This window comes from Eptesicus fuscus, chromosome 8, assembly GCF_027574615.1.
Source record: "Eptesicus fuscus isolate TK198812 chromosome 8, DD_ASM_mEF_20220401, whole genome shotgun sequence".
In the NCBI taxonomy this organism is placed as follows: Eukaryota; Metazoa; Chordata; class Mammalia; order Chiroptera; family Vespertilionidae; genus Eptesicus; species Eptesicus fuscus.
This window is the reverse complement of record NC_072480.1, coordinates 66,914,586-66,931,488: the sequence shown is the minus strand read 5'-3', so window position 1 is coordinate 66,931,488 and position 16,903 is coordinate 66,914,586. Positions and strand designations below refer to the sequence as shown.

Below are 16,903 nucleotides of genomic sequence, written 5' to 3'. Positions count from 1 at the left end.
GTAAATTATTAATGCACCAAATGCTTCCCAATTCCAATGACTAACTTACTGGAGAAAAATGTATTTCACTTATATCCTAATGGCTCAACTTGGATGATTAGACTCACATACAGAGCACTATTTTTAATATTCTAAAGTGCCACTTAATATCTCTCTGGCTCCTTTTATCTCAACCATAAATAAGATGATTCAACTAGAACACCCTTCATTTACACAATGCTTCATAGTTTATAAAGTGCTTTCAACATGTGCAACCTTATTAAACCACTAAGATCTTTAGTTCTTAAGCATCAATGACACCTCACCTCTCCCTTCATCACTCTATTGCCCATCAAATAGTTGGGAGGGGAAGCAATTTACAGAACCTCTTAATCTTAGATTTCTTGTTAATAACAAGAGCTTCATTGGGCTCTAAGATATAACAGAGATAATGTCTAGAAGCTAAGAGCTCTTTGCATTAGTAAGAAAAAAGTTCTATAAGATCATTTTAATTATATATAACACTAGAGGCCCGGTGCACGAAAATTCGTGCACTGGGTGGCAGTTTCCTCAGCCCGGCCTGCCCCCTCTCACAGTCTGGGAGCCCTCAGGGGATGCCCTACTGAGCCTGTGGGGAACAGGCCTAAGCCGAAGTCTGGCCTCCCTCTGCAGGAGGTGAACAGGAGGATCAGGGGAAGGTGCTGCGTCCATCACCCCACTGCTGCTGCCAAAGCCAGCCACCGCCAGTTCGATTCCAGGTCAGGGTATATGCCAGGATTGCAGGTGCAATCCTCATTAGGGAGCACACAGGAGGTAGCCAGTCGAAGTGTCTCTCTCATCCATGTTTCTATCTCTCTCCCCCCCTCTTCCTTCCTCTCTCTAGAAAAGTCAATAAAAATATATTTTAAAAAATTGGCCTGCTAAATTTGGTCAAACATTTAATTAACTCACCCCTAATGCCTTGTCAGGGCCAGACCAAATGATTTCTTGGGCCTTATATGGACCTCAGGCCAGATGTTCCCCACCCCTGATAATGGAATAACTAATTATAAGAACTGTGAAATGAACAGCTGTTTATTTAATTACAATTACTTAACATATATGTAATACAGCCCTGGCCAGTGTGGTCCAGGTGGTTGGAGCAACATCCTGTGCACTGAAAGGTTGTGGGTTCGATTTTACCAGGGCCCATACCTAGGTTTGATCCACAGTGAAGGCGCATATGGGAGGCAACCAATCGATGTTTCTCTCATATCTTTCTTTCTTTCACTCACTCTCTCTTTCTCTCTCTCTCCCTCTCTCACACACACAACCTTCTCCTCTCTCTAAAATCAGTAAAATATATCCTCTAGTGAGCATTAAAAAAATTATATTTAATTCCATTTAAAAAATAAAGTATATGTAATACAATAAAAATAATCTGATAGACATAACTTGTATTTATTAAAAAAGCTCAAAATCTGCAGGTTCCATGCAACCAGATACTTTTGTTCTTAAAAGCTTTCTTTTTTATTTTATTTTTTTTAAATCCTCACTGGAAGATATGTTTACTGACTTTTACAGAGGGGACGGGGGGGGGGAGAGAAAAACATTGATGTGAGAGAGAAACATTGATTGGTTGCCTCTTGTATGTGCCCTGACCAGGAATCAAACACGCAACCTTTTGGTGTATGGGATGGAGATGAAGCTCCAACCAAATGAGCCACTCAGCCAAGACAGCAACCAGGTATTTTTCTTTTCAAATCACCACTATATACTTTCCTCACGGAATACTTAGCTACAAAAATTAAACTAAAAAATAAAAATCAGAAATTAAATTATGGTTCTGATATCTAACCTTAACCAAGTTAGAATAAAGCTAACTATTCTTTATGAGGCAATTACGGAAAATGTCATTTTACCTATTTGAATATTCTTTACAAATGAAGACATTTTCAGTTTCTTTAAATATCAAAACTTTATATTTTGACCATTTTAAGTTGGTATCTTTAAAATGGTTTTAATTACATGATCACTATAACATAATAAGACTGATTGTCACACAAGAAACAGAATCTCTTAAATTACTCATTACATCTCTTTTTCCCTGGGTCTTTAAAGATACCTAACAAAATGAACATTTTCTTATGAGTCAAGTGTCATCCTTAGTGTTAATATTCCATGCAGTGAAATCCTAGTAAAGAGGTCTTTTTTGCCTCCAAACATCATCACATTGGGTGTTAGGACTTCAACATATGAATTTTGGGGGGCGCACAAACATTCAGTCTGTAACACATGAAAAAGGAACCAAAATATTAAGGTCTGTTGTCTGCCTGTGATAGGCAGATTCTAAGATGACCCATGCCCTTGTATAGTCCTCGCTGCTTAGTGAAGGCAGGATCTATGAATATCACACCTGTGATTATATTAGGGTAAGTAATATGGCAAAGATGAAGGATATTGCAGATACAACTGTGGTCCATAATCAAGTGACTGTGTTAATCAAAAGGGAGATTAGCTTTGTGGGTGTGAACCTAGTGGTGAGCTCTTTAAAAGAGAGACTGAGGCCATTCCTGAGGTCAGAGATTCTTCTGTTGGCCTTCAATAAGTAAGCTATCAGGACAAAATATACTGTGCCAACATCCATGTGAACTTAGAAGAGGAGTCTCAGACGAGGCCACAGTCCCCACCAACACTTGACTGCAGTCTTGTGAGACCATGAGCAAAGAGCTATGCCTGGACATCTAACCCATGGGAACAGTAAGATAAATGTAGGAATGTATATGATTTTAAGCTGCTAACTTTTTGTTACTTTGTTATGCAGCACAGAAAACTAACCCATTGCCACAACAAGCTTTCCAGTAGATAAGGCTTAAACATAATTCAGAAGGGTAAAGAATGGAAAAAGTTAAATATAGCTCTTTACACACATAAATAACCACAAACTTATTTCCCAAACTAATTCTGCTTATTGGTTTAAAAGATGAGTACTGAATCAAAGTCAAATTCTTGCCATCTAACAAACTCATTAGCTAATACTTTATGAACTGGTCTATGATTGTTTTCCAATTATTTTTCATATTTTTTGCTTATTCCAGCCTTTCTACCAATCATAAGGAACTAGAGGCCTGGTGCACGAAATTCGTGCATGGGGGGAGTGGAAAGGGGGGGGGGAATTCCCCTCAGCCTGGCCTGCGCCCTCTCGCAGTCCAGGACCCCTCGGGGGATGTTTGACTTCCGGCTCAGGCCTGATCCCTGGGGGAGCAGTCAGACATCCCTCTCACAGTCCAAGGCTCTCGCAGCTTGGGACCCCTTGCTCCTTACTGTCCGCCTGCAGAGGAGGCGGGAGAGGCTGCCACCACCACCGCTGCACTCGCCAGCCCTGAGCCTGGTTTCTGGCTGAGTGGCACTCCCCCTGTGGGAACGCACTGACCACCAGGGGGTGGCTCCTGCATTGAGCATCTGCCTCCTGGTGGTTCAGTGCACGTCATAATGACCAGTCGTCCCATCGTTCCATTGCTTTGCATATTAGGGCTTTATTATATAGGATAAGACAAAGCTAATCACTTAAGTCTGTAATTATTAAAGCTTTAATATTTCATGTTCAAGTTCCCAGAAGGGCTAGGAAAAGATGAAGGCAAAACTGTCATCTGGTCACTTTTCCCATTTTTCTATTCAAAACTTGAAAGTTTAAGAATTTGGCAATCACATTGGGAAACACACACACACACACACACACACACACACACACTCTAAGCCTGCTATCAAACAACAAAACAATGACTTCCTCAAAGATGACCCCTATCAACCCCACCCTCCTGGTATTCATGCCATTGTAAAATCCCCTCCCCTTAAGTGTGTGCTGGAATTAATGACTCACTTCTAATGAAAAGAACATGGTCAAGTGTCACTTCCAAGATTAAGAACGTGACAGAAATAATAGGATATCACTTCCAAGATTAATTTATAAAAAGACCATGCCTCCATCTTGGGGATTCTCTCTCGGAGTCCTTCCCAGGGGGAAGACAGCTGCATGTTGTGAAGGAGACTCGTGGAGAGATCCTAGTAGCAAAGAATAAGTCTGCCAATAACCACTTGAGCAAGCTTGGAAACTGAATCCCCTTTCCCAACAAAGTGGAGCCTTCAGATGAAACTGCAGCCCTGGCCAACAGCAAGCTCAGAAGAAATCTTGAATGTGAGGGCACCCAGCTAAGTCACACCCAGATTCCTGACTCACAGAAACTGAGATAAAAAATGTTTATTGTTATAAATCATGAAGTTTTAGAGTAATTTGTTATACAATAGCTATCTAACACTCACCATACCATCAAATATAAGCTAAAAATATTAGTTTGAGATGACAATACAAAAAATGGAAAGAAAAAAAAATCCATTAAAAGATAAAAGCTCCAACCTGAAGCACTCTTCCTGAAAGGCCAATAATTTCACCATCTTTTGGCTCTACTACTGTAGCAGTATTCACATCACCACTTCCTGTTGTGTCAATGATATCAACAAGTTTTGGTTTTCCATCAGATGTAACCTAAAAAAAATTAAAGAGAATTAAAGTATGAGTTATAGTTTTAAGTTTTTATCCTTAAAAAACACACACAACAATGCCAATCCTCATGTGTGTGTGCATGTGCATAGGTACACATATATAAAACATCCTATAAAAATCTGCATTTGTTATAAAAATAACTGAATTGTTTTAAACCAAAAGTTTGATAATACTAAAAAGAAAATTTACTCCTGGAAAACACCACGGAATCCTTCAAGTGGTTTCACATACTTAGTTAATAAACATATACTGAGCATTTACTATAGACCACACTCTGTTTTAGGGTTGGGAATATAATAATGATCAATACACAAAAATCCCTGACCTCACAGATCTTATATTATACAGTCACTAAACAAGTAAAAAATATAACACGTCAATTGGTGGTAACTACTATGGAGACAAATTAAGCAGGAAAAGGACACAGGAAGTATGGGAGTTTTTATTTTAATCAAGATGGTCAAAAAAGGTGTCACTGAAGAGGTACCACTTGAGAAAAGATCTGAAGGTGAGCTTGGAGCTACGCAAGCACAAACCTTTAGGAGAAAAATGTTTAATAACACTTCATTATTGGATGTTATAATAAGCACTCAAACTTCATATAAATCCAAATTAAAATTTAACGCTAAAACTTGTTTCTCACCAGGCTTTGCCATCTCAGGAAATCAACATACAAGCCAGAAACTTAAAAGTCCTTCTCTGGGTCTTTAGTTTATCCCCCACATCAACTCTGTCAGGAAGTCCTCTTAATTCTACTTCTAAAATATAATTCAAATCCACCCTCTTCTCTTGATTTTCACTATCAGTACCCTCCACTAACCATGCTCTCTTGCTTTCATAGTAAAATGCCAGTGTCTCCCGTGTCCATTCTTGGCCCCCACAAAAATCAATAGCCAAACAAACTGTATTATGCCAGTCCTCCACTGAACACACTGGTATGGATTCACTGTGTGCTCAATATAAAAAGCCTTTGCCAGATGTGACCCTTGTCACTCCATTACTCATGATTTTCACCACATTGGCCTCCTTACAATTCCTGGAATATTCCAAATTTTGTCCTGCCCCACAACTATTTGGACAGGGTCCTTCTGCTTAGAATTCTCTGTCTCTTCAGTCTTTCCACATGAATTTAAATCACATCTTAGTTTTCTACTAAAATGTCACACCTTCAGAAAAGTCTACCTGTGACTTCTTTTAAGTGACTACCATCAAAACCTGATTATTTTTTTCTCACTGTATCTGGTTTCCTGCACAGGACTTTGTATTATACAGTTAAGTGACTTCTTCTTTATTTTTACTATTAGAAAATAAGCTCCATAGGGCTAGGACTATTTATATTTTATTCACCAAACCTACGAGTGCCTGTTAGGTTCTCAATACAAATTTAATTACTGAATGACCTGACACTAATTAATCAGCATTAAGACTGATTTTCCTAAAGAATGGTTTCTTGGCCAGTCCAAAAACTTTCAGATAGGCCATGCTGACTGCTATAGACAACAATCCTATATAATAAAGAGCTAATATGCTAATTAGACCAGACAGCAGAAAGACCTTCCAGAACCACCAGTGGGCGGGGCCGTAGGGCCGCGAGGCGGTGGGCTGCAAGGGCTGAGGCAGCTGAGGCTGCGAGGGCTGAGCCCCTTGCACGAATTTCATGCATTAGGCCTCTAGCAGTATTATATTTTCATATTGCTTTTATAAGACAAATCATTCCTGGGATCTTCCTAGGCTAGGGGATCTGTAGTAATAAGCTTATCTATACTGAATTTCCAGCAGGAATCATGTGCAGACACAAGGAGGACTGAGAAAAAGAAGACCCATACCCTAAGAAAGAAATAAGAATATAAAATAATGCCAAGTGTGATAAGAGCACAAGGCCTTGGGACTCCTTTTCCACCTGGAGAATCCACACTCTTTAAGATAAGCCTTAGTGTCCCTTTCTGTGTCACCTGCACCACTGGGTCCCACAGAACACTTACTACAAAAGGCTACTACCCCACCAAGACTGAGAGTCATAACAGTTATACCAAATACATAGAAACAAACACAAAGAGAGAGCTAAAATGGAGAGACAAAGAAACACCCCCAAATGAAAGAAAAGGAAGATTCTCCAGAAAAAGAGCTAAATGAAATGGAGGCAAGAAATTTATCAGATACAGAGTTCAAATTAATGGTCATAAGGATATTAAAGAAACTTAGTGAGAACTACAACAGCATGAAAAAGAAAATAGAAACCATAAACAAGAACCAGTCAGAAATTAAGATACCCTATTAGACATACACTGGAAGAAATTCAAAGTAGACTGAATAAAGTGGAGGATTGAATCAGTGACTTAGAAGACAAGGTAGAAGAAAAATACCCAATTAGAGCAGCAACAGAAAAATAATTAAAATACAGGAGGATAGTTTAAGGGAACTTTGGTACAACATCCGCATCACAGAGGTGCCAGAAGGAAAAGAAAGGGAGCAAGGAATAGAGAACCTGTTTAAAGAAATAATGACAAAACTTCCCTATCCAGGCGAAGAAAAATCACACAAATTCAGGAAGCACAGAGAGTTCTAGTCAAGAACATAAAGAGATCCACACCAAGACACATTCTAATTATAAAGTTATAAACGTTAAAGACAAAGAAAAAATATTATAGCAGCAAGAGACAGAAAGTTACCTACAAGGGAGTTACCAATAGACTGTCAGCTGATTTCTCATCAGAAACATTACAGGCCAGAGGGGACTGGGAGGAAGTACTCAAAGTTATGAAAAGTAAGAACTTGAATCCAAGACTACTCTATCCAGAAAGGCTATCATTTAAAATTGAAGGCAAAATAGGAAGCTTCCCAGACAGAAAGAGGTTAAATGAGTACATTACCACCAAATCAGCACTGCAAGAAATATCAAAGGGACTACTTTAAGAAGAAGAAATCAAGAGAACAAGGAACATAGGTATAAAGGAAATGTGACAAAAAATAAGTACTGACCTATAATAACCTTAAATGTAAATGGGTTAAATGTCTCAATCAAAAGATATAGGGTAGCTGGAAGGATAAGAAAACATAACCTGTGTGTGTGTGTGTGTGTGTGTGTGTGTGTGTGAGTGAGTGTGCGTGTATGCAGTCTACAAGAGATCCCACCTCAGAGCAAAAGATTCACACAGACAAAAAGTGAATGGATGGAAAAATATATTCCATGCAAATGGAAATGAAAAAAGCTGGGGTAACAATAATCATATCTGACAAAATAAACTTCAAACTAAAAGCCATAAAAGAGACAAAGAAGGTCATTACATAATATTTAACCCTTTGCACTTGCTTGCTTTTTTTCTCGATTCCTTTAAGGCTAACCGTGTAGAGTCACACTCGACATCCGAGTGCAAAAGGTTAAAGGGATCGATCCAACAAGAAAATATAACCTTTGTAAACATATATGCACCCAATATAGGTGCACCTAAATATATTTAATAATAATAATTTTAAAAACAAACCTCTTAAAAAACTTTAAGGGAGAAATTGACAGCAATACAGGTATAGTAGGAGACTTTAACACCCCACTGACAGCTACTGGATAGTTCTCCCAGACCAAAAAAAAAAAAAAAAAAAAAAATCAGCTATAAGGATTAGAAAGAGAACAACAAAAGGCCAGAGTAAGTAGAAGGAAGGAAATATTAAATATCAGAGCAGAAAAAAATGACATAGAGGCTAAAAAAACACACAGCAAAATATCAATAAAACCAAGAGCTAGCTATTTGAGAAGATAAACAAGATTGATGAACTGCTAGCCATCAAAAAACAAAGAGAGAGAACTCAAATAAAATCAGAAATGAAAGAGTTGAATTACAACTGACATCACAAAAATACAAAGGATTGTAAGAAAATACTACAAACAACTATATGCCAATAATTTGGACAACCTGGGTGAAATGGACAAATTCCTAAAAATATAAAATCTTCCAAAACTCAAGAAGACTCAGAAAACCTAAATAGACCTATTATAAGAATAAATGAAATTGAAGCAGTAATAAAAAAATATTCCCAGCAAACAAAAGTCCTAAGACTGTATGGCTTCACAGGTGAGATTTACCAAACATTCAAATAAGAGGTAACACCTATCCTCCTCAAACTATTCCAAAAATTCAAGAGGAGTGAAGACATCCAAGCTCTCTTTATGAGGCCAGCATTATCTAAATTCCAAAACCAGATAAAGATACCACAAAGAAAGAAAATTACAGCCCAATAACCCTGTCGAACATAGATGCTAAAATCCTCAACAAGTTATTACAAATCAGATCCAGCAATACATTAAAAAGATCAGACACCAAGACCAAGTGGGATTTATTCCAGGGAAGCCAGACTATTACAATAGATGCAAATCAATAAACGTGATTGATCACATAAACAAAATGAAGGATAAAAACACATGATATCAACAGACACAGAAAAGCATTCAACAAAATCGAGCATCCATTTATTATAAAGACTTTCAGGAAAGTGGGAACAGAGGGATCATACCTTAACATAATTAACCTTTTGCACTCGGATGTCGAGTGTGACTTGACACGGTTAGCATCGGTAGCAGGAATCGAGAAAAAAGCAAGCGAGTGCAAAGGATTAATGCCATATATGACAAACTTACAGCCAACATTATATTCAACTAGAGGCACGGTGCATGAAAATTCATGCACTGAAGGCGGGGGGGGGGGGGGGGTGTCCCTCAGCCCAGCCTGCTTCCTCTCACAGTCTGGGAGCCCTCAAGGGCAGGAAGTGACCCAGCGATCAGGGGAAGGCGATGCCCCCATCACACCTCTGCTGCTGCCACTGTCGGCAGCGCAAGCCTTGGCCAGCCCTGGTTACCTGAGCCTTGGGTGGCCCTGGGCGGCTGGGCAGCTGCCATCCAAGGCTTGCCTGTGCCTCAGGCCAGCCCTGGGTGGCTGGGCAGCCGCCATCTGAAGCTTGCCTGTGCCTCGGGCTAGCCCTGGGCAGCTGGGTGGCTGAGGAGACTGGGGGACTCTGGAGGCAGGCGCGCAAAGCGGCCGGGCCCACCTGCCGCCCCGGTGGGGCTGAGGGGACTAGGCACCGCCATCTTGTGGCTGTGGGCGCTGCCATCTTTGAGGGCGTGGCAGTCAATTAGCATGTTCCCTCCTTATTGACTGTGGGCACCGCCATCTTTGAGTGTGGGGCAGTCAATTAGCATATCCCCTCCTTGTTGGCTGTGGGTGCTGCCATCTTTGCAAGGGTGTGAGGGTCAATTAGCATACTCCCTCTTTATTAGATTATTAGATAGGATGAGAAAAAACGAAATGTGTTTCCCTAAAGAACAGGAATAAGACAGGGCTGTCTTCTTTCACCACTCTTATTCATCATAGTACTGAAAGTCCTAGCCACAGCGATCAGACAAGAAAAAATAAAAGAGGCAACCAAACTGGAAAGGAGGAAGTAAAACTGTCATTATTCGCAGATGACATCATATTGCACATAGAAAACCGTAAAGACTCAATCACTGCCTCCTGCATACTTCCTACTGGGGACCGAACCCACAACCTGGGCATGTGCCCCTGACCGGAATCGAGCCCAGGACCCTTCAGTCCGCAGGCTGACGCTCTATACACTGAGCCAAACCAGCAAGGGCAACCCCACCAAATTTAACAAATGAATTCTACAAAGTAGCAGGATACAAAATTAACATCCAGAAATTGATGGCGTTTTTATATATCACTAATGAATTCTCAAAAAGAGAAACTAAAAAGAAAAATCTTATTTACCACTGCAACAAAAACCTAAGAATACTAGTAAACTTAACCTCAAAGATACAAAATCTGTACTAAAAAAATTGTAAGAAATTGGAAAAAAAATAGAGAAAGATACAAACAAGTAGAAACATATACCGTATTCATGGACTGGACGAATTAACATCATTAAAATGTCCATACTACCTAAAGCAATCTACAGATTTAATGTAATCCCAATTAAAATACCAAAGGCATATTTCACAGGTCTAGAACAAATATTCAAAAAATGTATATGGAACCACAGAAGGCCCTGAATAGCCTCAGTAATCTTGAGGAAGAGCAAAATTGGAGGGAACACAATATGAGATGTCAAACTATACTACAATGCCATTGTAATCAAAACAGCCTGGCACAAGAACAGGCATATAGACCAACGAAACAGAACAGAGAACCCAGGAATCAGCAGAACAGAGAACCCAGGAATCAGCCCAAGTCATTATGCTCAATTAATATTCGACCAAAGAGGCAAGAGCATACAATGGAGAAAGGATATGTTATTCTCTTCAATAAATGGGGTTGAGAAAATTGGACAGGTACATGCAAAAATGATACTAGACCATCAATTTGCATCACACACAAGAATAAACTCAAAATGGATAAAATATTTAAATGTAAGTCACAAAAGCAAAAAAATCCTAGAAGAAAAGATAGGCGGCAAAATTTCAGATGTCTCACATAGCAGTATTTTCACTGATACACCTCCTAGGACAAGAGAAACAAATACACAAATGGGAATACATCACATTTAAATGCTTCTATAAAGCAAAAGAAACCATCAACAAAATGAATAGGGAGCCCACTTTATGGAAGAACATTATTTGCCAATGATACATCTGATAAGGGGTTAATTTCCAAAATATGTAAAGAACTCATTCAACTTAACAAAAGGAAAACAAAAAATCCAACTAAAAAATGGGCAAGGGACCTAAATAGACACTTCTCCAAAGAGGACATACAGATGGCCAAGAGACATATGAAAAAATGCTCAAAGTCACTAATCATCCGAGAGATGCAAATTAAAACTACAATGAGGTATCACCTAACACCTGATAGAATGATTACTATCAATAAATCAACAAATGCTGGCCAGGATATGGAGAAAAGGGAACCCTTGTGCACTGCTGGTGGGAATGCAGACTGATGCAGCACTCTGTGGAACAGTATGAAGTTTCCTCAAATAATTAAAAATGGAACTAGTTTGACCAGCAATCCCAATTCTGGGAATATATCTTAAGAATCCTGAAACACCAATCAGAAAGAATGTATGCACGCCCCTGTTCATAGCAGTGTTATAAATTTATAACTAGAGGCCCGGTGCACAATATTTGTGCACTGGGGGGGAGGGGGGAAAGGGAGGGAGAAGAGGGAAGGGGGAGAGCGAGGGAGGGAGAGTCCCTCAGCCCAGCCTGCGCCCTCTCACAGTTCGGGACACCTCGCTCCTTACCACTTGGCTCACTACTCCTTAGTGCTGCCACGGAAGCAGAAGAAGCTCCAGCCACTGCAGCTGCACTCGCCAGCGGTGAGCCCGGCTTCTGGCTGAGGGTACTGACCACCAGGGGGTAGCTCCTGCACTAAGCGTCTGCCCCCTGGTAGTCAGTGTGCGTCATAGTGCCCGGTCGTTCTGCCGGTAGTTCCGCCATTCGGTCGATTTGCGTATTAGGCTTTTATTATATAGAATAATTAAGAAGTGGAAACAGCCCAAGTGCCCACCAGTAGATGAGTGGATAAAAAAAAAAATTTGGTACATTTACACAATGGAATACAGGGTGGCTGAAAAGAAAGGATTTCTTACCCTTTGTGACAGCCTGGATGGACTTGGAGATTATTATGCTAAGTGAAATAAGCCAGACAGAGAAAGACAAATATCACATGATCTCACTTATTTGTGGAATCTAATGAACAAAATAAACTGCCGAACAAAACAGGTCCAGAGGCATGGATGCATGGAACGGACTGACAGACTCCAAAAGGATGGGGGTGGGAAGAAATTAACCAAAGAACAGACATGCATATATGCATAACCAATGGACACAGACAATAGTGTGGTAAAAGCTGGGGAGGGGCAGGGGCTGGTTGGATGGGGGCAAAGGCAGGGCTAATGGGGGACATATGTAATACTCTGCAATACTATCAAACATAAAATAATAAAATAAAATTTTAAAAGCTCTGCAGTTAAGGTATACGTGAAAAGAGAGGAAAAGTCACTAGGCACAGATTTTTTTCTTTATATGGCAAAGCAAGGGGGTGGCTAAGGGACTCCAAATCTTACTCCAATCATGTTGCCATGGAAAACCAGGGGCTGATAGCTTTGTTAGGGGCTGCACAGCTGTGGTTTTTATGTATGGTAGTTCTCAATCTGGATGTTTATTCCTTGGGGCTGTCTATACAAGTATTTTAATAGTACTAAGAATACAAATCACCTTTCTCATTTAATGAGTAAACAACTTGAGATCAAGTAATCACAAGAGATCACTAACAGTCAGACACAGATCCCTCTCATTAGAAACCTCATTGTGAGCAAAGGAAGAAAGCCTAATGAGATTTAATGGCTTATTTAACACCAACTATTGATTGGACTTTACCTACTAGGATCTCTTTCTCATTCAAAAATGTTTTATACAGTATATGCTATTTTCTATCCATGTACTTCTTACTTCACCATTAGACAAAAGCAACCACTGCACTGGAGATAATAAGTCAAAAAAAAGAAATTTAGAATTAGGAATGAGAAGTTTTAAAATGGCAAACCCGCTGAGAATTTTGCAACAGAGTTCTGGGAGAAGGAAAGAAGGAAATTGAACTGCTGACATTAGAACTATATCCCTCATCTTTCAGGAGAGGGAGCTGTCACAGGAGAAGGAGGGACTGAAGAACACAAGAAGATAGTTATTTTGAGTAGAGCTAAAGAAATCAACAACCCCATGTACTTGGGGTGGGAGACTGAGAAATGCTTACTGGCCCATCAAGCTGGCTGCACAAAACATAAAATGTCCAAAGGTTTTCCCCAAGAGTCAAGAATCTAGGTTCCTTTTTATCTCCACTGAAATAGTTATGGTGGAAGAGTTGGTAAGGCTTAGAAGGCATCCATTAAACATTTGTAGAAGACCAAAACAAAAGGGGGGAAGGGCTCACAAATTATCACAAACAAAACAACATGAATGTATAAATATTTACTTGAAATTTCATGGAAGATACTGACAATACTGTCTTAAGCAAGGGAAGATAGTTTATAAATAAATACTATTAAATGACTATTATTCTGAAAACATAATGAATGAACAAATCAGGCTTTGATTTCAAAAAGCTTACATGCCAGTTAGAAAAACAGATGATTAAAGAGATAGCTGCCGTGTAAGACAACGAATAACGAAGGTAAAGACAGAATCTATAAAAGCATTTAAGAACACAAAACCCAGTTTGGGGGAATAAGGAAAGGTTAACTGAAGAAGAATAAAAATCAAAATGAATTACGTAGCACCCATTAGTAACCAATTATATATAATGATATTTTTACTTTATTATATTTTAGTAAATAAAAATAGAAAGACTTTCTTAGGACTACTTACAACCTCTTTCCCCAAACCATTTTATCTCCATGATAAAATTATTTATCTCCATGATACATTATCCATTCAGCAAAAATAGTCAATGTCACACATGTGATTCTGAATAAAATTAGACATATGCTTTCAAAAAATTTTAACATAACCAGGAAGAAGGTATGTAAACAGAATAAATGCTGAAATGAAACATCCTCAGTGCTATATGGGCATATGAACAAATTGCTATGATTTGATTTTTATAGAGAGAGGAAAGGAGAGGGAAAAACATTGATGTGAGAGTGAAACACTGATCAGCTACCTCCTGCATGCCCCTACAGGGAACCGAGCAAGCAATCCACGCATGTGCCCTGACCAGGAGCCAAGTGGCAACCTTTTGGTACACGGGACTACACTCAACCAACTGAGCCACACCAGCTAGGCCATTACATGGAAATATCTAATGCATATTTATCCTTCAGACAGTTGGGTGACTTAAGACCCAGTATAAACTCCTTTAACTAAATATCCTTGCTTTAAAAAAGCAGTGTTTAAACACTTTTCTTGAGAACTTTAAAAAGTCACATGTAATTAACCTCAATCAATTTCATAGTGACACTGGGGGATGAGAATTACTGTTACTGTATGGAGAGTAATGGAATAATTTGGTAAGCAGACATGGGAAATTCTACTGAAGTATTTTTACTGAGATGGTACTCACCTAAACTCTTGTTATCCTGACAAAGAACCAGTGATCCATTTACCCCAGCTGCACTCTTCCCACTTATCCCTCCCTATAAAAAGTATACATACTGCCCGAGCGGGTGTGGCTCAGTTGGATGGGAAGAGTCCTCCCCTACACCAAGAAGGTGGCCAGTTCCATTCCAGGTCAGGGCACACAACCCAGGTTTCCGGTTGGATCCCCGAACAGGCTCATGGGGGAGGCAATCAATCAATGTTTTCTCACACTGATGTTTCTCTGTTTCTCTCTCTCTCTCTCCCTTCCTCTAAAAAACAATAAAGAAAAAAAGTAAACATATTCCACAACAAAATGGAAACCATTACGGCTGTTATAAAGCCTCAATGAGGTTAGAGCTGTCGTTTTAAGTCTTCAGAGTTATACTAGAACAACTAACTGTACCACTAGATCTACCAGGAGGGGACTCATTATCTGCTCTTCTTCTCATTCACCAAGCTGCCTGGTTGGTGTTCTACTCCAGAGTGCTGCTCAAGAACTAACAGGAGGAACCTGTTCTCCAGTCAGACTGGTTCCCTTTTCCCCCTGCATTACATCCTAGCCTCCAAAATGCCACCTCAATTATCAGAGCACAATAGAGGGTCCAGAGGAGGGAGAGGCCTGGGAGGAAGAAGAGAATTATTCAATTTCAGTGTTTAGTGTAGAAAGGGGGATTAAGATACACAGATGAAGAACTGAAATAAGGGAGAGATCAGCACACACTAGGATTATCCAGGTTAGACTTTTAGGAGGTGGATCTGGAACAAGATCAGTGAAATTCTGTTTATTACTGGATTTCAGTAACAGCCTAAGACTAAATTTACATAAGTCAAACTTTGAAAACTTTAAGCAGAATACGTTTAATCCAGAGACACATTCTTTTAAAACTACCTTTCAGTAGGGCACCCGGATCTAATGATTATAAAGGTGCCTAAGGCAAAACTAAGTAATGGTTTAAGTTTTTATTAAAGTATGTTGTCTTATATTTGGAGGCTAAAAATATACATAAGCATAATTTAATCAAGTCTGAAGTTCTCCAAAACCAAACTAAATTAAGTTGTTCTTATGTCAAATAAAGACCAAGTAAGCCAGGCGTCTCAGTGACCCTAAACCAGTACGTTGCAGAAGATGGTTTAAAATAGAATACAGAAAACTACCAGAGGAAACAATTCCGGAAGTTGGCCGAATTATCATCGTGACACCCGGCTTTCGCGTTTCAAGATACACACTTCTTACCAAAACCAACCTCCCAAGCTCAGCAATAAAAATGAGTTCTGATAGGTCATCTGCCCCTTTTCTAACCCCCCGCCCCTCAACATATAACAAAAATCGTAAAATCCTCATTTGAAAATAGACACTGGCCGGCGCCTGGGGCACGAGGCATCTGCGGAGCAAGGCAGTGTGATGCGCGGGAGCCCCAGGGCCCGGGCCCGGCAGCACCTGGGCAGGAAGGGGCTTCCCGGGGCACAGGCGGACCCAGGCACCCGACCAGCCGCGCCGCTTTTGTCTGGGCCGGGATCCCCGAGCAGCCGGGGCGCCGGGCCTCCCGGCCCCTGGCCCCCCCCCCCCCCCCGCCCGGCCGCCGCGCACTCTGTGTCCTCGGCTACCCTCCAGTGCCCGGCTCCCGCTCGGCCTCCGGGCTCCAAGGCTGCGCCCCTCCGCGTCCCCGGCCTCCGGCCCCCCGGCCGACCGCGCTCCGTGCCCCACGCCCTGCCTCAGCGGCTCCAGCACCTGCATTCCCGGGGCCCCGGGGTCAACCCCCGTGTCCAGGACGGCGATGAGCACCCCCCGTCCGTCATACTCCGGGTAGCGACAGAGGAAGGAGGCGGCCCCGGTCTCTTTCTTGGGCAGCAGGCCGTGGAAGGGGAAGGGCTCCTCGGTGGCGGCGGCGGCCATGGACGCAGGCTGGAAGACGAGGAAAAAAGGCAAACTGCCAGGCTGCGCGCGGAAGACAGGCGCGAGGACACCCGGGCGGCCGCGGGCCTTGGCGAGGGCGAGGGGCGGGACCAGCCGCCCGCCAATCCCGGCTCGCCAGGGTGCGGCGGCCAATCAGGAGCTGAACGTCAGCTAACGGCGCGCACTCAGGAACGCTGCCGAGTGCGGCCCGCGCCGCAGAGAAGGAGGCGGGGCCTGAGAACTGGCTGGGGGATTCGGTGCTGGAACCTGGGGCCTTAAAGGGACTAGGACGCGGAATTGGCCGGAGCGGGCGGGCCTCGAACCCAAGGGTTCGTGTGTCTCGGGCGGAAACGCTCCTCTAGGGACGGGGTGGGAAATGGGCCAATGTTCTGGAGTATTGGGACTCCCCTCTCCCCCGCTGGCAAGCGAT

The 16,903-nt window shown here is 41.4% G+C and overlaps 1 protein-coding gene across 3 annotated transcripts in view; it reads right to left on the bottom strand.

The window, feature by feature from the left end:
- The window catches only part of TPP2 (tripeptidyl peptidase 2), an 88,927-nt gene extending 72,391 nt beyond the window's left edge, over positions 1-16,536 (bottom strand). The window contains exons 1-2 of one of the 3 annotated variants that reach the window (XM_054719925.1): positions 16,309-16,536; positions 4,373-4,501 (exon numbers count right to left, since the gene is read on the bottom strand). In XM_054719925.1, the coding sequence (XP_054575900.1) occupies positions 4,373-4,501; positions 16,309-16,473 (294 nt within the window). In that variant the 5' untranslated portion in view covers positions 16,474-16,536. The remainder of the gene's footprint in view (positions 1-4,372; positions 4,502-16,308) is intronic. The other 2 variants (XM_028148865.2, XM_008143955.3) reach the window with 2 other exon arrangements.
- Between the last annotated feature and the right edge of the window lie 367 nt (positions 16,537-16,903).